Below are 23,971 nucleotides of genomic sequence, written 5' to 3'. Positions count from 1 at the left end.
TTGAAATGGGCACGGCCCAAATTCATTTTACAACAAATTTTTGTCTTTTTTTTTCTTTATTTCTAATTTCCTAAATACACAAACTAATTAAATAAAACTAAGCACCACTAATTAAACTTAACATATTTATTTCACGCGTATAAAAATGTTAAAAGTAGGTAAAATTAAACAAGGCAACAAATCAGGACAAAAGAAAAAATGCGTATTTTTGTAATTTTCCATCTAACAAACGGGTCATGGTTTAAATTACGCATGACACATACATTTTTAATTCTTTTGGAGCGATTGTCGCGTAAAACAAAAATCACGTGCTCACAGCTGCCCCTCTTTGTTCGGAAACACGAAGAGTTTTCGTGCAAAGATAAAGTGAGCGTGTATGAGCGATTTTTGCCTATGGACTACTCCGTATGAAGCATGTTTTTTGAAAGATCTGACCGAATCTTGCTTCAAAGATTTCCTACATATCCTGGGCTAAACAGGAATCAGGTCAATGTAGTTCGGGAAGTTTTGGTAGCTGGGACTACCATGGGATTGCAATGCTTGCTGCTACTGCTGTTGCTGTTGTCACTGCTGCGTCACTGACCGCCTTATTACAACCAAACGAAAATTGGAAACTGAACTAACTACTTATATGCATGTCAACTGTCTCTCTCATATATTCCATGTTAGGAACTTTTTCTGTGTTCTTTTGTTTTGGTATTTCCAACGTGACAAAATTCATGAATTATTTAACTCCATCTAACGATTGTTGAGTTAAAATATTAGTTTTCATTAATCAAATGGATGTGAAAAAATAATACATAAATTCCTCTAATGATTTCATTTCTTTTTGAATAATAGAGTTTGTTCTGAATGCATGGTGTCTTCTCGCCCCGAGCTCCAACACTCTTCTCATATATACTGAAATCTGAATTAATTCCTAACCTTGGAGTTTCGATTAGTGTGTCACTTGTATTGTTAAGTGAGGTCATTACAGGAATATATCACATAATTGAATTCTATAGATGTAAATATTATTGATTCATAGTTTCCTTAGTAGCACACTAAAGGCGGATTCAAGATTGAAATTTAATGAGTTCAAATTCGCACAGAATTCATTTTACCGTCAAAATTATGGGTTCCAATATATTTGTTCAAATTTTAGAAATTTTTTACATACATATACATATGTCGTGTCGAAAGTTATGGGTTCAGATTTGTTTAACCAAAAAATATTATGGGTTCAGATGAACCCCCAGCCAAAAAGTTACATCCGCCCCCGATTAAAGGTACACTGAAATTATAAATCGCGATTTAAATATTAATTTGTTGATACAATAGGAAGATAAGAGAACAGTGTAGAGGAAAGAACTGAATGGAGTAAAAATAGAAAAGAAAATTAAGGAGTAACATAAAACCCTAAAAAAGAGGAAAAGCACCAAAAGAAAGATAGATTGATGAAAAGGAAAAGCTTCCACAAAAGAGAAGAATTTTGGAATCACAGTGAGAGAGACGGGTTGGCAAACGACAAAAAAGGCTGCAACAAGCGATCCTCCCCCCCCCCAAACAACCAACTTGCCACATTTGGATTTATTCACTCATGATTTTTCTAATTTCCCATCCGATGTTCGTACTCATAGTCGTGCCCAACTAAATTTGAATGTAGCGAAAAATTCTATATTAGGAGGTAAACCACGACTTCTGCTAATTAAAGATAAAATAGTATTTACCACTCCACCATAATTCTTGTTGGTAGAAATTGCTCCGTCACAAGTCTGTGGCTTTTTTTCCCTCACCAATTCCAATCCAAAAATATATAAGTGTATCGGTGTAAAGAGTTTGTTCTACTTGTGTAGTCTTCTTAAAAGTGGAATTTATATAATTATAACCTTGAAAAAAAATAGATTACCTGTTATACAAATAAAGATGACCTCATGATATAAAAATTTCTTACGCAGACAATGTATATAATTAAAAAAATCATACACATATGGCTTTCTATCATGGTACACAACTCACTTCTTGTAAATTTTAAATTTATATTTTGATCTGTTAAGAAAAAAATTAGAAAATTTTTAATTTATATTTTGACAAAACACGGGAGAGATATTTGGTATATAAGTAAATAAGCCTTAGACTCTAATGACGCGCTTTAAAGTCATACGGGTCTAGCACTAGTTGGCTGGGTTGTTATATCAATCACCTCCAACAACCTCATCACTACATGTACAACCACCACGACAACTGCTAGCGAGTAACTTTTAGAGTGTGCAGAGGCGCACGTTTAGCAAGGAATAGCTAATGTATGCTGATAACGATGACTCGCCGGAAAACAGCTCGGAAAGGAAATTCTCAGCAAGCATAGACGGAGGAGAGTACTGAGGAAACATCTAATCGAATGGTTACGCCGGAATCAGGAACTACACAACAACTAGCTCCAATTCAACTGATACAATGGATGACCGGAATGGGGAGTGCACCGACGATCATGTAAGGACCACAACCGAAGGATACTGAAACTACAACTGTATTGGAGAACAATATGGCTACAGCAGCATGAAAATTGACCTATTCTGCTGGATCTGGAGAACAAAAGCGAACTATGGCAGACGTGGTTAAAGGCAATAGAATGGTGCAACAGGGGTTACAACTGAAATTCTATCCACCAGAAGTGAGAGATGGAGTTAAAGTTGTAAAGCTGAATCAGAAAGAAATAGAAATGCAATGTAAAAAATGGGAATTAGCTCTTATAGGCTATGTTATGGGAGGTAACCCTATATTCAATGAGATGTTGAAATTTGTCTATGGAGTGTAGAATTCAGTAACTACTCCTACGGTACTTATGCATGATGATGGTTACTTCATATTTAGGTTTGAATCAATTGAGGAAAAAATGTTGATTATGGCAAAAGGGCTTTATACTTTCAATAATAGACCACTGGTGTTGAAGAACTGGGAGTCGGATTTTGAAATTGACAAGGAGCCTATACGTGTGATGCCACTATGGGTCACTTTTCCAGGACTACCTATCCAATGTTGGGAGAGGAAAACCTGGGAAGAATTGCTAGCTGCTTGGGGAAACCTGTATATACTGATAGATTAACAGCACAGTGTGAGAGAATATCTTATGCTCGTGTGTTAATTGAGATGGATATAACACAATCATTACCAGATGAGCTGACCTTAGAACAACCAGATGGTAAAATTAGGATGCAAACAGTGGAATATGAATGGAAACCAGTGTTCTGTCAAGAATGCAACAGATGCAAACGGGAATCACAGCTAAGGATACAAAGGAAAAAGGAAAAAAGCATAAATGGGTGAGGAAAACCAAAGCAGATGATAATGAGGATAACATAATACCAATTGCTGAGGAGACAAAAAATGGAGAAGAGAATACACAAGAAAAAACACGGGAGCTCCAAATGCAAATTGAAGAAAGAGGCAAACATGTTAAGATATATCATGGCAAATTTAAAACAAAAGGACAACCAGCTATTGAACTTGAGGAGCTAACAAGAAGGAACAAGTATGCAATATTGAGAATTGAGGAGGAACCACCTGACAGGATTGAAAGCAATAAGCACATACAAGGGATTACAAAAGGGCCTACTCCAACTACAATTCCACCAATATGAAATTCAGTACATGGAATATTAGAGGACTCAATAAGTCCTTTAAACAGAGAGAGTTCAAAGAATTTCTGAATAAGAATAAAGTAGATTTGGTAGGATGTTTGGAGACTAGAGTGAAACAAAGAAGAGCAAAAAAGGTTCAGATGAAGTTTGGAAGAGAATGGAAAGTGATAGATAACTATTCAGAAGCACCTAATGGCAGAATATGGGTGTGTTGGAAAGAGGCAGAAGTGAAGCTAGACTTGCCACATTTATCATCACAACTGATTCATTGCCATATACAAGATAATAATTCTGATTTTTAGAGTTACTTAACTATTGTGTATGGACTACATACTATTGTTGATAAGAAAGCTTTATGGGATCAACTAAGGAGTATAAATGCATTGACTATAGGTCCTTGGTTAATTCTAGGTGACTTCAATAGTATACTGACAGTAGAGGATAGAATAAATGGGGCGCCTGTTCATCAAAATGAAGTAATTGATTTTAATCAGTGCATTGAGGATATTGGAGTAGGACTGGTCAATAAAAAGGGATACAATACTCATGGAGCAATAAGTGAGGGGCTGATGACAGGATTTATAGTCATATAGACTGGGTGTTTGAAAATACAGATTGGTTTGGAATGTATGCAGGAATTGAAGCAGCATATCTAGTCCCAAAATGTTCTGATCATACACCTATATTGTTGAATTCAGAGGTGCACATAATGAAGATGAGGAAAACTTATAGATTACTAAATGTACTATTACAACAAGAAGAATTCAAGGGAGCAGTCGAGCTTATATGGAACCAAAACATACAAGGATACACCATGTATCAAATATGCAGAAAGCTGAAGTGATTGGAGATTCATACTAAGGGGATTCCGAGACAATACTCATCACCGGAGGTGAAACTCAAACAATTGAAGGAGGAATTAGGTGGTATATAACAGGATATAAATGATGATCATTTCAATCCAACTCTCATTGATCAAGAGAAGAAAATGTTGATGCTAATTGAAAAATGGGATGCAGTCTATGAAAAAATTTTAAGACAGAAGTCAAGGGCTATATGGATCAAACATGGAAACTCAAACACCAAATACTTCCATGCACAATTGAAGGCTAAGCAAGCAAGGAAAAAATCAGTTTTATTTGTACAGAACAGAATGTAAGGGTGACTAATCCAAAGCAGCTCCAACAGGAGTTCATACAGTTCTTCAAAAAGTTATTAGGTGAAGTTGCCCCAGTAATGACTGGAATTGTTGTTACTATAGCTAGAGATGGACCTGTTTATCACTAGCACAACAACAAAAAATGATGGTGCCTATAATAAGAGAGGAGATTATAAAGGTGGTTCAAGAATTACCAAGAGACAAAGCTCCAGGAGTAGATGGATATCCAGCAGAGTTCTTTAAAGAAAACTGGCAAGTAATTGGTGAAGATGTCCTAAAGGCAGTACTGGAATTGGAATTTTTTGATACAGGGAAGCTGCTTAAAGAAATAAATTGTACTACTGTCACACTCATTCCTAAGGTAGTAAATCTTAACTTTGTAAAGGAGTTCAGACCTATTGCATGCTGCTCGACCATGTACAAGATCATTGCTAAGCTGCTTACTAACCGACTAAAGTTGGTAGTAGATTATTTGGTGGGACCTTTATAGTCAACTTTCATACTGGCCCATGAACTGATCAAAGGATACAACCAGAAAACAGTCTCTCCAAGATGTATAGTAAAAGTGGATATAAAAAAGGTATATGACTCTGTTGACTGGAACTTCTTAAGGACCCTAATGCTGGAATTGGGTATCCCATACAAAATGGTCACCCTTATTATGGAATGTGTAAGTACAGTCTCTTATTTACTTCTGATTAATGGAGGTTTGACACCAAAGTTTCAGGCAAAGAAGGGGATAAGACAAGGTGATCCAATGTCACCTTATCTATTTGTTTTGGTGATGGAATACTTGAACAGGGCTCTGAAGCAACTGGATTCAAATTCAGATTTCAATTATCATCCCAAGTGTGCAAAACTGAGAGTGATTCATATTTGTTTTGCTGATGATTTATTAATGTGTTGTAGAGCGGACAAGGTATCTATTGAATTGATGATGAAACAATTTGAGAAATTCTCGACTGTCTCTGGTTTACAAGCAAATATGGAGAAGAGCTCACTCTATGTGGCAGAAATATCTACACAATATAGAGAAGAAATTCTGCAGAAGTTGAAGCTGACCATTGGAGAAATATCATTCAAATACCTAGGGGTCCCATTGTCCTCAAAGAAGCTCAACACTAACCAGTGCATGCCACTGGTGGACAGAATAGCAGGAAGAATTAGATGCTGGACAGCCAGGTTTTTGTCATATGCAGGAAGAGTTCAGTTGATCAAAAGTGTGTTGTTTGAAATGCAAACCTATTGGGCACAAGTGTTTCTGATTCCAAAAAAAGTACATGAAATGGTTATTGCTATATGTAGGAATTTTCTATGGAAAGGAAGCATTGAAGGGAAGAAGGCACCAATAGCATGGGAAACTGTCTGTAAACCAAAAGCAGCAGGAGGCTTGAATGTCATAAACTTCTCAGTATAGAACAAGGCAGCAATAGGCAAAATACTATGGGCAATTGCACAAAAGAAGGACAAGCTATGGGTTCTTTGGATTCATCATCACTATATGAAGAAGAAGGATTTGGAAAATATGAAAACTCCTAAACAAGCTAGCTGGGTGATAAGGAAAAATTTCGAAGCAAGGAGATGGCTAACTACTGGAGTGAAGGAGCTAGAGTTATATGCAGTAAAGGGGAAGTATCTAATCAGTAAAGCGTATACTTCAATTATGTCACAATATCCAAAGGTCAACTGGAAAACATTGCTCTTGACACAAAGAATATTACCTAAACATCAGTTTATTTTGTGGATGTCATTGCATCAGAGACTAGCAACGGTGGACATGCTAAGCAAATGGGGGATAACAGTGCCTAAGAAATATGTTTTGTGTATGACTAATACAGAGGAAACTCATGAACATTTGTTCTTTGAATGAATGCCCATATTCAAGGTTTATATAGGAGCAGCTGCTAAAACTCTTTGGAATAAGTCGACAAGTAGGAAGATGGCAAGAGGAAACTGCATGGCTGACAACAAGAACAAAGAGTAGAAATAAACTTTGGAAGATCATGGAAAGTACATTTGCATCAATAATATATCAAACATGGATGGAAAGAAACCTGCGAAGATTTCAACAGTTAAGAAGAGAAAGTAGGGATATAGTTAGAGAAATTGTATTACATTTACACATTAAAGGTGAGAGCTACTGTAAATGGAGAGGAGTCTTAGAAAAGATAAATAGGTATCCATGTTAACATAGATAGTAAGTTCCGGATGTGGAACTTAAGTGTCAAAATAGGCTATTTTTGTAGGACCCGACTCTAGAGTCAAATGAGCGGATGGATGTACATATTTCACTTGGTTAAATAAAAGTTTTATCTCATATTCCAAGAAAGGACAACTCTGAAGCATAGAATTTGAAAGCTAATTTGAGAGTGAGAGATTGTGAAAGAAGAAAATAATACAATATATATATTTTGTATCTATGTGTATATATCTTTACACAAATTGCTGGTCATATTCATTGTTTATTTTTTGTAGTCATATACATAGATTATACATTAATTATATACGATTATACATATATAATACATGAATTATATATATATATATTATACCTCCATTGGCTATTTTAAGTTTAAGTGATTGAGTGATCGGCTATTTGAGCTAATTCTTCTATTATATATATGTGTGCATGTTATCAACTTATAATGTGCATGCTGAGAGAGATTTAGATAGAAAGAGAGAGGGATGTGCCTGAGTTGTGAGCTTGAGAACAAAGATTGTTAAAGCTTTCATTTGATGTGAAAAAACAATTTTAAAGTTAAAAGTAGCTAAAGGGAGGGTGTAACCCTTGCTATTTGCTTTTTGGACTTCTTCTACATCTTTTTGTCTCTTATCATAAAACCTCATTAACCAATCCCTTAACTTCTCATCCTTCTCCATTTTCTACCTTCAGAAGTCCTAACCCTTCTCTCTCTCTCTCGCTCGCTCTCTGCTTTCTTGGATCTTCTCTCAGGTCTATTTTCTTTCTTTCTTGGTTTGATGGTGTTATTTTGACCACTTACGTTAACCCAGAGACGAACTCAGGATTTAAAGTCGGTGGTATATATATAGGTCGTGGCTGGTCATCCTTGATTTTTTTCCTCCTTTTCTGGGTGAAAGATTAGCCAAGTGATCAACTTTCGAGTTATATATCAAGTTGAGGAGAAGTTGAAAAGGAAATGGTTTCATTGCCACCTGGTTTCAGGTTTCATCCCACAGACGAAGAACTTGTTGCTTACTATTTGAAAAGAAAGATTAATGGTCGCAAAATAGAACTTGAGATCATTCCTGAAGTTGATCTTTACAAATGTGAGCCTTGGGATTTACCAGGTATATATTACATCTTTCATTTCCCACTTCTTTTTGTCGAAGAATTAACTCAAACAGCAGTCCACGTCCAATCGCTTAAAAGTAAAAATAGCCGGCAAACGTATGATATAATATATGCAAATTCTTATATAATATATGTATAACAAGTATAATCAGTGTATAATATATGTATGCCTACTAGGAAAATAAAGAAGAATTAATCCAAATGGCCGTTCACCCAATCACTTAAATTAAAAGTAGCCGGTGGAGATATAATATACACATAATTTATGTATTATATGTGTGTAATTATGTATAATCAATGTATAATTTATGTATATGGCTAGAAAAGTAAACAATGAATATGACTGGCTATTTTTGTAAAGATACAGTGAATTCAATTGGCTATTTGTGTAAAGATCCCTTTTATTTTTATCCTCTTTTTTAGTTTTTTTAATAGAAATAAAAATATGTCGACTCACATTGTCATGGTCATGTAATTCAAGTTGCACAAAAGATTATAAAGGAAACCGTGTGGAAGCATGTGGTATACTTATTAGGTTTCTAAATTATCACTATAACTAATCTTTAGGAAACCATTTTCTTTTTTTAAAGATGAACTGTCGTTGAAGTTGAAAGCTAAGATAAAAAATAACAATAATTACCATAAAGATTAATTTGAAAGTGATTGTAACGTAAATGTATAACAAAGACATTACGATACAATTTGACATTAATGAAGAAGCTATTCATGGTCCTTTATTGTGAGATCCACGTGTTTATTTAAGGCATTGCAATTCGTTCATTTATGTTTAATATAACTTGAGAAAAGGAAATGATGAATATGAAGGAGAATTGGAGGTAATTTTCTTATAAAGCTACTCTAGAAGATTCTTGATTAATACGTGAAAATGAAAAGCACTCGTAAAATAAATCTGTATTAGTGCAATTCCTTAGAGTTACATTCCATACGCGTACTGACTAAAATATTCGAATTATTGATACTTGGAACACACTTTTGCAGTCAAAAGACATATGCTTTGGTACAAAAATATCTTATATATGATCTCATGTTAATTCCCAGCTATAAAGGAAGATGGCCCCTACATCTTTTTTGATCTCCTATTTGAAGCTTAAAGATGTGTACTTACTGATTTAGTGACATGTCGAACCCAAAAGACAAGGGAAAAAAGAAAACAACATGATTGCTTTGTCTTCTAGAGATACCATTTGTTCTATATACCTCTTTTTATCTTTTTACACCTCTTAATTCTCCATCATGAGATGGAAGCTTTATAGTAACCCCTTTTTTTTAGCACAATGGTAAGTTCATATAATGATTACAATGGCTCCGATCTCCTTGCCCCATCTCTTTTCATTTAGATTCATGACATGGATTCTATACTCCTCAATTCCATTTTAAATTTTATTATTATTTTAATATTATTAAAAAATTATAGTATAACAATAAAATAACAACAACAACAACAACAAATTAAACCCAGTTTAATTCCACTGGTTTTGGAAGGGTAGTGAGTACACGGCATTGCCCTTACCTTATGCAGGTAATAGAAAGGCTATTTCCGATAGACATAATTATGTTCAAAGCAAGCATGCATAACAGTATAAAAAAAAGAAATGCAGTACTATAAAAGTCTGGAAGTAATATCAACAGCAAAATAATAGAAAAACCAGAAGACAAGCAATATCAAATGGTAATAGACGTCTAAGAATACGGAAATACTAGAATAACACTAATGAAACGAAAAACGCTCAACCTAGCTGCGCCTCTGGGAGTACGTAACTAATCTTTGCATAACTCCCATGAAGATCTCACTTTACTTTTTTTCTTTTTTCCCTAAAATATTTTAAAACTCTTATATTACAGGGAAGTCTTTATTGCCTAGTAAAGATCTTGAATGGTATTTCTTCAGTCCCTGTAACCGTAAATATCCGAACGGATCGAGGACTAATCGGGCAACGAAAGCCGGATACTGGAAAGCCACCGGAAAAGATCGGAAAGTGAATTCTCAGATGAGAGCTGTAGGTATGAAGAAGACATTAGTGTATTACAGAGGAAGAGCACCTCATGGAGGTAGAACTGATTGGATTATGCATGAATATCGTTTGAATGAAAGAGAATGTGAAGTTGCAAATGGTTTGCAGGTACGTTAATATATATATCTATATATAGACACACACACCAGCCTTAAAAGCTATAATTAAGAGTTTAACTTCTATATATATACACCACAGTATATAAGAATTTTTACACTATTTAGCTATACATAACTGTTCAAAATAATAAAGAGTTTAAGTTTTATGAACCGATAATGTGAAAGATACTTACATAATTAAGTCACTTACTAGGTAGTTACTAGTAAATCTATGTGATAAATTATAAATAAGTAACCTGGTGAAAATGGTAATAAACTTATTGTTATAGGTGAAATTACACTAATAATATTAAAAATATGGACACTGTAGCATATATGACTTAATCAATAATTAAGACTAGTATCTTGGAATCATAGCGTGACAAAGAGTTCGGTCCAATTTGGACGTCCATTTAGGAGGTGCAAAACAGACCCCATCATTGATTTGAGATCTTGATCGAGTTAAGTTATTATACTTTACAATAATAGGTAATACTTCATGGCTGGTAACCGAAAAAGTGTAATAGTAAGTTATAATATGTGGCAGATTAAACTGCACTGATAATATTGAAAGGATTACGCTAAAAAATTTATAAAACTTTTATTATTTATTAATTGTCAGTTTCTTTTGTCTAAAGGTTGGATCATGCATCTTAATTGCAGGATGCTTATGCACTTTGCCGTATATTCAAGAAGAGTTTGAATGCACCAAAAGTGGTTGATCCTTATGCTAGTGATCGATCCTCGAGTATTGATCTTTATTCTGATGGAAGATGTGATGATAATATGGAGAGCTCTGATTATAGAAGACCAACCCAAGAATCTCCATTGCATTTAGCTGCAGCTGGTCCAAGTGATGATGACAAATGGGTTCAATATTTATCATCAGATGAAGCTTTTAGTTTCAACGTCAGTACTCCTCCATCAATTCCAAATTATGGAACATTGCCATATGCACCACCCAAGGTAATAAAATATCAATAGACAAACTATTAAGCTTCTAGTGAAACAGAGCTAATAGTTACGGGTTCGTCAGATCCCAATAACTTCAGCTTAATTAGACCTTATATTTGTGTTAATAAGATAAAACAAAAGAGACTTTGAGTGGCTTTTGGTTTCTTCTTCACTCTTTTTTACTTATCCTTTATGACTTAACTTATACACATTGATAAATAACTTTACATTAACGTTTTACACTATCAATATCCAATTATAGTAGATGGTCAACCTTATTTTCAAGTTAATAATTCTACTTGTTATAGCAGATTATTTACATGATGTAGTCTTTTGAATTTAAGTTATATTGCTAGTGTAAAAAAATAATTAAAAAAAAACACACCGTCAATGTTTTAAGCTCTTACAGCAAGTAACTTACCTTTTTCTCCACATTATTACCAATGAATACTCATTACAAAAAAGTAATTTACTTTGTAATTATTTTTAAGTAACCTAACTGTGTAAATTATTTTATATCTATATCGTTCGTACATAAAACCTAAGCTTGTTGGAATAGATGGCCCAAACAACTCAGGCCCAATGGACACATGCCCAGCTGACTAATACACCGATAGCCTTGTACATAGTCTTGTAATATTATTGCATAGATAGCCTATTTTATTAGATAGCCATTGCTTATTCTTTGTAGTATAAATAGGTCATGATAGGCTACCTTGTACATTGGAATAGACTATCATATTCATTTTTCAATACACAAAAAATTTCCAATCTCTGGTTCTTTCTCGTTTACATCGTTTAGGGTTTTCTACAGAATGAGACCCAATTTCTCTTCAATTACTTTCAGATTAATATGGTATCAGAGCGAATCCTGGTAGTTTTCGCCATTATCTGACTCTTCACCGAAGAAATTTTGAAAAATTTCGTCTTCATCCTTGAACAGACGAAGTCATCGTTATTTTTGGTTTGTTCGATTGAGGTATTTGGCCAACAATCTTTCGTCAAAAGCTGATTTCAACTCTTCTTAGTTGAATTTATCTCCGTTCATCAGAAATTTGGACGAGAATCACGACAGGAAGTTCAGCTCAAAATTAGGGTTTTTTCGCTTGTGTGAATCGACATTTCTGGTGATAATTTTCTTTGCCCTTACTCTCTAGACCTTCTATATTGATCAGTTAGTCATTTTCTAGTAGATATTGTTGGTTTCCAAATGGCTATTAGTAGTGATGTTCCATCTCCGACTGAACCGTCTGGTAGTTCTACCTCATCAGTCCTTGATGTTTTTCATCCACTTTATCTCCATCCTTCTGATACACCGGGAACTATATTAGTTTCTGTACCATTTAGTGGTACAAGTTTTAGAGATTGGAAGGAAGGAATGTTAATTTCCTTATCTGCAAAGAATAAAATCCAACTCATAGATGGAACTCTTATTGAACCAGCTCCTAATTCTCCTCTCTATCCTCATTGGCAACGTTGCAATAACATGGTTAAGGCATGGATAATGAATTCTCTTTCCAAGGATATAGCTAAAACAATTCTATACTATAAGGCTGCTAGAGAAGCTTGGAATAACCTAATAGAACGTTATGGTATTCCCAATATTTCTCAGTATTATAGTCTTCAACAATCAATTTCTTCAACCTCTCAAGGGTCATCTGACATAGCTACATATTACACCAAGCTTAAAGGCTTATGGGATGAACTATCCACAATCTCTTTAGGTAGACCATGCACTTGTGCAGCTATGCATGAAATCACTGAAGCACAAAAACTCATCTAGTTCCTCTCAGGACTTAATAAAACCTATTCTACTGATAAAAGTAACATACTTATGATGAGTCCTGCACCTAATGTAGAAAAGGCTTATTCCATTCTAATTAGGGATGAGAAACAGAGAGAGGTTTATTCTGGTTCACAAGTTTTCTCACCCGAATCCACATCCTTCATAGCAAATTCCCATTCCAATACCCTTGCCAACCAATCTACCAACAATGTGAGGAATTTTAGTCAAAGGGTAAACTTTGAGCCCAGAAAGTCCAATTTGTCCTGCAAATATTGTAAGAAGCCTGGACATACTGTGGACAAATGCTACAAACTTCATGGTTTTCCACCAGAATTCAAATTCACCAAAGAGAAAAGGACTGTAGCTTGTGCTCAAGTTGAATCTACAGATCAACTTACATCTCCTCATGATACTTCTCAACATGAAGATGTGCCACATGGACTTTCTAAAGAGCAGTATGCTAATCTCATGTCCCTCTTTCAACAAATGCAGATGAGTTCTTCGACTCAACAGTCCTTTTCTCGAGATCCTCCAATATGTGCAAATTTTGCAGGTTGGCATGATAATCCAGTTAGTAGATTATATTGATATCTTGTATGTCATGCAACTCATGAAAATTTCAGTTCCTGTATATTGGATTCAGGGACAACAAACCATATGACACCTCACAAACACCTTCTTCATGGTATATAACCATTACTCTCTCTTTCTCTTGTCACTTTACCAAATGGTTACAAAGTAAAAGTACATTCATTTGGTTCTCTTTCCTTAACTTCCAACACTATATTAACTAATGTTTTGTTGGTTCCCTCTTTTCATTACAACTTAATTTCTATACATCAACTTCTAAGTCAACTCAAATGCTATGCTCTTCTTACTGAGATTTCCTATTGGTTACAGGGCCCTTCTATGAAGAGGCCATTAGAAATTGGTAAGGTTGAGCATGGATTATACATTCTGAGGCTGCCATTCAATGTTGATGCTAAAGTTGATGCTTCCTCAATAAATGTTCCCCAAAGTGTTACTACTCCACCATCTGTTTTGCCTTTTAATTTTTCTTCTTCTCAGAATGTATCTGTTTCTGGTGTTTCCACTGTTCATTGTAATGCTACTGCTATAAATGAAAATGATATTCTTTGGAATCAAAGGATGGGACATATGCCTTTTGTGAAAATGATTTCTATTCCTCATTTGTCTAGTAAGTTTTCTTCTAAACAGTCTTTCACCTGTCCAATTTATCCAATGGCAAGGCAACAGAGACTTTCTTTTCCCCATAGCTCCACACAATCCACAAAACCCTTTCAACTTGTACATATTGATCTCTGGGGACCTTATCATACAGCCACCTACAATGGTTTCAAGTATTTCCTGACTATTATAGATGATCATAGCAGAGTCACCTGGACTCACCTCCTTTCATGTAAAGGTAATGCCTTTTCTATTATCAAAGCCTTCATAGCCATGGTTTCAACTTAATTCCCCACTTCAGTCCAAACTATAAGGACTGATTATGTATTTAAACTGGGGTCTGATCATTCTCATACTGATTATCTCATATCTCTTGGAATTGCTCACCAAACTTCTTGTTCTCATACTCCACAACAGAATGGGATAGTAGAAAGAAAACACAAGCACCTATTAGAAACTGCTAGAGCTCTTCTCTTTCAATCTAAGTTGCCCACCAAATATTGGGGGAAATGTGTTCTTACTGCAACATATCTGATAAATAGGTTCCCATCCACAGTTCTATCTAACAAAACTCCCTATGAAACTTTACTTGGTCATCCTCCTACTTATACACACCTCAGATCCTTTGGTTGTCTAGCCTATGCTACCGTTCCTTCACCTTCGAGATACAAGTTCAAGTCCAGAGTCATTCCCTCTGTATTTTTGGGTTATGCTTTTGGCAAGAAAGCCTACAAATTATTACACCTGGGCAACAAATCTGTCTTTTATTCTAGGGATGTCACTTTTGCTGAACACATCTTTCCTTCCACTTCTTCTCTTTCTGGCTTCTTTCCTTCATCACCAATTCTTTTTTCCGATCTCACTTCTCTCATTCCTGTCCAATCCCCTTCCAATTCTATTCCTCCTGTTTTCTCTCCTCCTAATTCCCCTTTCAATTTTGCAATTTCACCATTAGCCCCTTCTTCTGATTCATCTTCTCCTTCTCTTTCTCCTACTTTGCCTATCAATCCTGCTTCTTCACCACCAGCTTCTTCTTCTCCTTCATCTCCTCCCTTAAGGAAGTTTTCTAGACCTACTGTCCTTCCTACCCACCTTAAAGATTGCATTTGATATGTTGTTCCTCCTGTTCACTCTTCTGTCTTTCCCTCCTCTCCATCTTCCTCTTCATCCTTGCCTGAACCTATTTTTTATTAGCAATCTTTCCTAATCCTGCTTAGCAGGAGGTCATGAGGAAAGAATTTCAGGCCTTAGAGGAAAATCAGACTTGGGACATAGTCCCTTTGCCTCCTGCTAAAAAGGCAATTCCCTACAAATGGGTATATAAAATCAAGCAACGTTCAGATGGTAGTATTGAAAGGTATAAATCTGGATTGGTGATTATAGGGGATACTCAATAGGCTGGTATTGACTATTTTGAGACATTTTCTCCAGTAGTCAAGTTCACCACTATTAAATATTTTCTTGTCTTGGCTGCCAAACATTCTTGGGACATTTACCAACTTGATGTCAATAATACTTTTTTGCATTGAGATCTTTCTGAAGAGGTGTACATGAAGATTCCTCTTGGTCTTACAGTATCTTCCTCATCCTCTGATCTTCCACTTGTGTACAAGTTGAAAAAATCTTTATATGGCCTTAAACATACCTCTAGGCAATGGTTTGCCAAGCTATCTCATGCTCTTATATCCAGGGGCTATTCCTTAAGTCTTAATAACTATTCTTTGCTCACCAAGTCTTCTGCCACCTCCACTGTTCTTATTGCTGTCTATGTGGATGACATACTAGGGAATGATACATCTGAAATGCTTTCTTTCAAAGCATTTCTGGATAAACAATTCAAGATCAAGGACTTGGAAATTGTTCATTACTTCTTGGGATTTGAGGTATCATGGTATTCTTGTCAACCAACACAAATACCTGAAGGAGCTGCTTTCAGAATTTCATTGTTCTTCTGCCTCATCTGTGGTGACACCTTTGGACATGTCTATCAAGATTACCTCCACTTCTTGTGATGCTTTAGTTGATCCTTCTTCATACAGAAGACTGATTGGGAAACTCAATTTTTTGCAACACACTAGACCTGACATCTCCTTCTCAGTTCAGCATCTCAGTCAGTTCCTTAATGCTCCCAGAACTGCTCACATGCATGCTGCTCTTCATGTTCTTAGATACTTGGTCAAAGACCCTGATAAACGCATTCTATTCAATAGATGTCAGAATTTCTCCATTCAAGTTTTTTTAGATTCTGATTGGGCAGGTTGTCCTTCCTCAAGGAAGTGTGTTAGTGATTATTTTGTGACTCTTGGAGGCAGCCCTATTTGCGGGAAGTCTAAGAAACAACCAACAGTCTCCTTGTTATCTGCAGAGGCTGAGTATAGGGCTCTAAGAAAGACTGTTGCTGAACTTACTTGGCTTGTGAGACTCTTGGCTGACTTGGGTCTCAACATTTCTGCTCCTATTCCTCTCCACTGTGATAACAAGTCTGCTATCAGCATTGCCAAGAACCCTGTTTCTCATGAAAGGACCAAACACATTCTTGATTGTCATTTTGTTCGGGAAAAGCTTGCTTGTGGACTGATTTCCTTGCAATATGTTCCTACTCAATCACAACTTGCTGACATCTTTACTAAGCCACGCACTGGGTTCAGCATCAGCATCTTCTCAGCAAACTGGGTGTTTTGTCACCCTCCAGCTTGAGGGGGGGGGGTGTTGGAATAGATGGCCCAAACAACTCAAACCCACCAGACACAGGCCCAGCTGACTAATACACTAATAGCCTTGTACATAATCTTGTAATATTATTGCATAGATAACCTATTTTATTAGATAACCATTGCTTATTCTTTGTAGTATAAATAGGTAATGATCGGTTACTTTGTACATTGGAATAGGCTATCATATTCATTTTTCAACACACAGAAAATTTTCAAGCTCTGATTCTTTCTCGTTTACATCGTTTAGGGTTTTCTACAAAATGAGACCCAATTTCTTTTCAATTACTTTCAGATTAACAGCTTTTATCTTTTAGGTTATCTAATAGTACAAAAATTTGTTTACATTCTTTTAAATTATGGCTAGTCACTTATAGTTATTCATTATGTGACCTGCTAGTCTAATTTATTTTCTATATTTTTAGCGTATAGATCTTAAAGTCATTATTTATTATGTTTTCAGGTAAATATAGCATTAGAGTGTGCAAAGTTGCAGCATAGGTTGGCATTACCTCCATTGGAGGTTCAAGATTTCCCACAAGCTGGCTATGTTAATTATTCCAGGATGTCTCAATCAAGTAATAATATCCATCAAAATACAAATCAAACAGATATTATCCAAGAAATCTTTTCAGTTGCTCAAGCTTCACAAGATCATATAAATCAAGATTCATTTGGTGGAAATTATGCTAACCAAATTCATGACTTGGGTTCTTTCAATTTTATGGAACAATTTAATGAAGACCATAATGGTAGATCAATCGAGATAGGTGGTTTAGATGAAGATTTTAAATCTGATAGAATTGTAGAAAATTTGAGATGGATAGGAATGTCGGACATGGATCTTGAGAAGGTACTAATTCTTTACTAATTTGTTTTACAATTTATAGAATGCAATATATAAGCATTAATTTGACTTCCTTTGTACTTGAACAGTCATATCTTGAGGACTACAAGACGGTGCCAATAGAAAATGTTTCAGCTGTCCTGAAAGAAGAATACGAGCTTGAAGGTATTACATATTTTCTTAACTTTTTCTTGAATTATCTCCTGTTTATTAAGTATATGGATTTATATTATTCACATTGACTACGTAAAGTTCTTTTTCTAAATTTAACTTCTTGTTGTAGGTTATTTGTTTTATTTTTCGGATTACTAATTTCACGATGAATAGTAACATATAGTTATCTTTAGATAGTCTATATATTAAAAATGTAAAAATTACACGGGTTAAGTTATACTAGTAGAGTAAAGGAAATTGCATTGTTAGTGTTGGGTGTGCGAGGAGGTGTGGCCCTATTAAGAATAAGATGCGGGAAGCGTGACTTAGGTGGTTTAGTCATGTGAGGAGGAAGAGTACAGACGCCCCGGTGAGGAGGTGTGAGAGGTTGATATTGGAGGGCCTACGGAGAGGTAGAGACATGCCAAAGAAGAGGTATGGAGAGGTGATTAGGCAAGACATGAGGCAGCTTCATCTAACCGAGGACATGATCCTTAATAGGAATTGTCGCACCTCCTTTTCGCCGCGCCCGCGGGGCGCGCGGGGAGTTTTCTCCAATTGAAGGACAGTCGAAACGGGATTTGTTTATTTGTTTTAGAGTCGCCACCTGGGAATTTTAAGGCGTCCCAAGTCACCAATTATAATCCCTGAATCGAGGAGAATATGACTCTGTTTATTATTCTGCGAACCAGAAATCCTGAGTAAGGAATTCTGTTAATTCGGAAGAAGGTGTTAGGCATTTCCGAATTCCGTGGTTCTAGCACGGTCGCTTAACTGTTTTTATTATTGGCTTAATTATCTTGATTTTTATTAAATACTTTTTGTTACATGATTTTTCTACCGCTTTTACTTATTGTGGTTAAGAACCCTTCTTTGAATCGAATTACGCGTACGTATATTCGTGTTATTAAAAAAATGCGGAATTGTGTCACGCGTACGTGTACACAATAACTTTTGATAATATATTTATTGAGCAATCATTTTTCGAAATTGTGTCGAATCAAGAGTACTTGTTTTTTTTTTTTGAATAGTGAACCGTACATCTCGGTTTTTTTATGAAATTGATTTAACGTCTTTGGAAAAATCCTTTTATTAAATATTCGTTCGAAATTGCGCGTACGCATAATCCGAATTTAGCTTTTAAATATAATCAGGGTACGCGAACGTATCCCTAATTGCGCAAAATACTGTAATGATATTATGGAATTTCCACAAAATGTTTATTATATTATGAGAAATCTTCCTTTAAGATATCCTTTAATTCTTGAAAAAAGAATTCACAATTTATTGAATGTTGCTCGTTGATTATAATTTCCGCATATAACATGTTCATTCAAGACTATTCAAATTTTAGGAGCAAAATAACGAAGTGTGAATAAAAATACCACTTTCTCATAAATATGACATATATATATATATATGTATATACCCCAAGAATGAATTACATGAGCAACTACACAAAAAAAATGTTTTATAAATGGAAGGGATATTTTTAAATAATTTTTCATTGTTTATTTAATGAAAATTCTATTTCTACTCACCCTTAATATAAAATATTGCGATTCATGCTTATACCTCTCATCTCATTCTCTTACACTTGTTTTAATTTAATAGGCGAAATTAGATTAATTTATTTACGACGGTAAATAGGTATCAAATTGATAAGAAAGGGAATTATAAATCGATTAACAATATTGCCTTTCATACAACATAGTTGTATGTCTGAAACATTTCTGGCATTTTAACATCATAATGAGATACATCAACTCATCATCCATTAATGATCCTATATATACCTATTGTCATGCCATATATGAACGTACAACTCACATCATTCAATCCATAACTAAATTAGATATTAGAATAAACTAGCAACATGGTTTTTACTCTTTATTCAACTAACAATATTTAACCTTAATCCATAACCAAACAATCGAAATACATTAACCATGCATTTTTAGAATACTCTATACCTGACTAACAACGTCATATGATTTAACTAATAGCCAACTTTATGCCATGTTCCCTATTTTAACTATAATGAAATTCTAGAATAAGTAATATTATTACAACACTTATATGAATTTCAAAAGAGAATAATCAGCTGACAATTAACATGTCAAGCATACTTCTATATGAAACAACATGAAACAAAAAAAAACTGAAATTTATAATAACAAACTTAGATAAATGGAAAAATAGAAATGCAATTCAAGCTTCATTGATTTATCATGCTGAATCTCTTTCCAACATAGAATTTAAGAGGATATGTACCTGGAAATGGAGGTAGGAGGAGTAAATGTCAGCAGTAGCAGCAGTAACAAATTCAACAGAATAGCAGTATTTCCACAGATTTGAGCGATAATACGACCCGAGGAAGTCAGATGCACAATACAGGTTTTTTTAAAAGACACTTCAGTTTTTAACTGAACAGTGGAATCACATAAAGTTGAGCAGATTCAACAAAAGAACAACATTTCAGATTTCAGTTTCTTTTCAGTTTCAAATTCCTATTTTTTTCTGATTTTCTGTTTCTGCTGCTGTATCTATGTGTGAGTGTGTATGTGATTGCTCTATTTTCTGTTTCCTTTCTTTCTATCTTTCTCAGATTTCTGTTTTTCTCTCTCAATCTGCCTTTCCAGATTTTTTCTTTCTAAAATTCTCTTAAAGTCTCTCTTAAGAATTCTCTCTCTGTCTGTCAAACTCCTCCCTGAAAACTGATCCTAAAATCTGTTTGCTTTCCCAATTTCACACTCTCTTTTCCTCTTAAAACTCTTAAAGACTGCCCTCTTAGAATTCCTTCAAAACTCTCCTAAAAAATTCTCTCTCTGTCTTAAAAAACTGATAAATACTGCCCCTTAAGGTCTGTCCAGCTCCTGTATTTATACAGGGCTGGTTCTATACCAATTAGTATTGGAGGGACCCTTTATCCCTTTAACAACCAGAAAGTTTCCATTGAAACTTCTTTTTAATACTTTATGTGATCCTAACATGATTTTCAGCAGCCCCATTATCCCTTGTTCCCCCTTTATTACTTAAATATAGCCATTAACATTACATTATAATACACTAGCACTAACACCCTGTTTTTTACTGTTTCATTCCCAGAAATGCCCCTGACCTACTGTTATTACTTGAAAAATCAGAACCCACTGTAAAACAGATTCTACAATCTGTATAGACTTAACTATCCTTCTGATTTACAGCTACAACCAATCCTATGATTTCCTAACACAATTGTATTTGACCAACTTTTGTAAACTTGAATTCAAACTGGACATTACAACAATATTACACTGAATTCAGAACTAACATCATAACAACATATTACTGAAATTATCATAACAATTCAGACTGGATTAATCACTGAACCAAAATCAGACACATACAGGTAGACGGGTAGGAGACAGTATGATAATAAAAGATGGGAAAATTACACAGACTAAAACAAACACAAAAATACATGTATAATACACAAAATAAATAGAAAAAATACCTTTGAATCTTCAATTTTATTCCGACTCGAACTCAACTTGGATTTCGGATTTTATTTTTTGTTTGAAATCAAACTGACCTTAGTCGAAGTATTTTCCACTGAAAATACTTCGACTAAGGTCGATTAAACCTCAATCTTCATTTAATATGCACGGAATCCAAAAGTTTGGTATTTTTTAGGGTTTCAGGTTCTTGGATCTTAAATCCGAACATTTCAGGGCAGATTCGAAGGGAACCAAACATGATACAAGGGTGAGGGTAGCCTAGGGGTCATTTGGTGTTAATTTGAAACGGATCTGAGTTTGTTCTTGTTTGGTCCGAATCTTCAAAAGAAGATTCGAGAAGTTCAAAGCTGATTCGAACTAAACTAACTTCAGATCCATAACAAGGGTTGTTAGGGAAAGCCATGGTGTTAATTTGGGGCTGATTGGTTTAGATCAGGTTTTCAGGCCAACCTTCGATTTAAGATTCGAAGAGTTGGGGCCTGATTCGAAGGAAACTAAGGTCGGATTCGTGTAGGGGAGGTTCAGGAGGTCCTAGGGTGTTAAGGTGGTGACCGGCGGCATTGATGCCGCCGGGTTTCAGGCGGTGGAATCCTAGGGCGGCTAGGGTTAGGAGTGGGGGTTTGGGACGATGATGAACAGTGTAGGAAGGGGGGTGTTCGGTTAGGGGCCGGGGTAAGGTTTGGGATTTATATAGAGGTGGGGTGGATTGGTATCGTCCGTTGGATCAAGTAGAATGGATGGCTAGGATCTTTTCACTTAACCAAACGATGTCGTTTGGTTTAAGTTGGGGGACGGGTTGAACCGGGGCAGTGGGTCGGGTAATGATCACGGGTTAGGGTGATGAGATCTCAGCCGTTGGATGAATTGAATCCGACGGCCCTTGATGAAGGGTGATGAAACGTCGTCGTTTCGATTTGTTTGAATTGGACCGGACATGGGGCTGTTGGGATTGGGTTGTGAAGTGAATTAATTTGGTTGGGCCTGGATTTAAATCCAGGTCCGATTTTTATGTATATGTATTATTATTATTATTTTTTTCATTAATTGTAATTATAAAACAATTTTACCTTCACAAAAATATATTAATTACTCTATAACAATTATTTAACACATAGACAAAAACATCAATCACACAGTGAAACATTTAAAATAAAACCAATGCATATTTTGTGATTTTTATTTAAATTATCTCTTAAATGCATAATTAAATCCTATATTCATGCAAATATGTATTTTATTTTATTTTTGTTTAATTATGACAAAGCAAACATTTTACGGACATAAACAAATTTTTAACATCACGCAAATTCAGAAATTACACAGTAAAAGAAATTTATTTTGATTTATTTTGGAGTAGTTTTTCGTAAGGCAAAAATCACGTGCTCACAGCTGCCCCTCTTTGTGCGGAAACTCGAAGAGTTTTCGTACAAAGATAAAGTGAGCGGACACGAGCGATTTTTGCCCGTTCGAATACTCCGTGGGAAGCATTTTTTAGAAAGATTTGACCGAACCTCTGCTTCAAAGGTTTCCTACATATCCTTGGCTATAAAGGAATCAGGTCAATGTAGTTCGGGAAGTTTTGGGTAACTGGGACTACCGCGGGACTGTGATGTTACTGCTGCTTCATGCTGTTTTTACTGCTTGCTGACCTCCTTATTACACCTTACTTTAAAGGAAATACAGAAATTAAACTAGATTATGGTACATGAATTATAAAAATCGTATCTAGATCATGCCCTTGCGTTTCTTGTTGTCTTGATATCTTGGTGACTCTTGGGCATTTGGCTTATTCCGTATTCCTTTACATTGTGTCCCGTATTTTCTTTTGGGACTCTTGTTGTTTCTTGCTGGGGATTCTGTTGGACTCCTCTGCTTTATTGATTCTAAATGTGCTTCTTTCATATGAGCGAGCTTTTGATTTCATCACTTCAATTGCATTCCCTTGTTCTTCAGGTGGGTGCCTTGACTGTTTCTTTTCTTTCTTCATCCTCATTCTCCAGGTGGACGCCTGACTTTTTTAATTCTCTGTCCTCATTCTCCAGGTGGACGCCTGACTTCTTCAATTCCTTTATCCTCATTCTCCAGGTGGACGCCTGACTCATTCAATTTTCATCCTCATTCTCCAGGTGGACGCCTGACTCATTCAATTTTCATCCTCATTCTCCAGGTGGACGCCTGACTTCTTTAATTCTTTGTCCTCATTCTCCAGGTGGACGCCTGACTTCTTTTTAACTTCTCCATCCTCATTTTCCAGGTGGACGCCTGACTTCTTCTTTTTCTCATCCTCATTCTCCAGGTGGACGCCTGACTTCTTCTTTTCTCATCCTCATTCTCCAGGTGGACGCCTGACTTCTTCTTTTCTCATCCTCATTCTCCAGGTGGACGCCTGATTTCTTCTTTTCTCATCCTCATTCTCCAGGTGGACGCCTGATTTCTTCAATTTTCATCCTCATTCTCCAGGTGGACGCCTGACTTCTTCAATTCTTATCCTCATTCTCCAGGTGGACGCCTGATTTCTTCTTTTCTCATCCTCATTCTCCAGGTGGACGCCTGACTTCTTTAATTCTTTGTCCTCATTCTCCAGGTGGACGCCTGACTTCTTCTTTTCTCAT

General features: G+C 35.6%; 1 protein-coding gene across 1 annotated transcript in view; it reads left to right on the top strand.

Moving 5' to 3' along the window:
* The first annotated feature begins 7,476 nt into the window (after nt 1-7,476).
* LOC104224511 (NAC domain-containing protein 54-like) overlaps nt 7,477-23,971 on the top strand; it is a 34,671-nt gene continuing 18,176 nt past the window's right edge. The window contains exons 1-5 of the mRNA XM_070156436.1: nt 7,477-8,085; nt 9,953-10,230; nt 10,884-11,186; nt 17,323-17,712; nt 17,796-17,871. Coding sequence (XP_070012537.1) covers nt 7,935-8,085; nt 9,953-10,230; nt 10,884-11,186; nt 17,323-17,712; nt 17,796-17,871 — 1,198 coding nt within the window. The 5' untranslated portion in view covers nt 7,477-7,934. The remainder of the gene's footprint in view (nt 8,086-9,952; nt 10,231-10,883; nt 11,187-17,322; nt 17,713-17,795; nt 17,872-23,971) is intronic.

Source organism: Nicotiana sylvestris, chromosome 9 (assembly GCF_000393655.2).
Source record: "Nicotiana sylvestris chromosome 9, ASM39365v2, whole genome shotgun sequence".
NCBI classification, from domain to species: Eukaryota; Viridiplantae; Streptophyta; class Magnoliopsida; order Solanales; family Solanaceae; genus Nicotiana; species Nicotiana sylvestris.
This window is presented reverse-complemented; position numbering and strand designations above follow the sequence as displayed.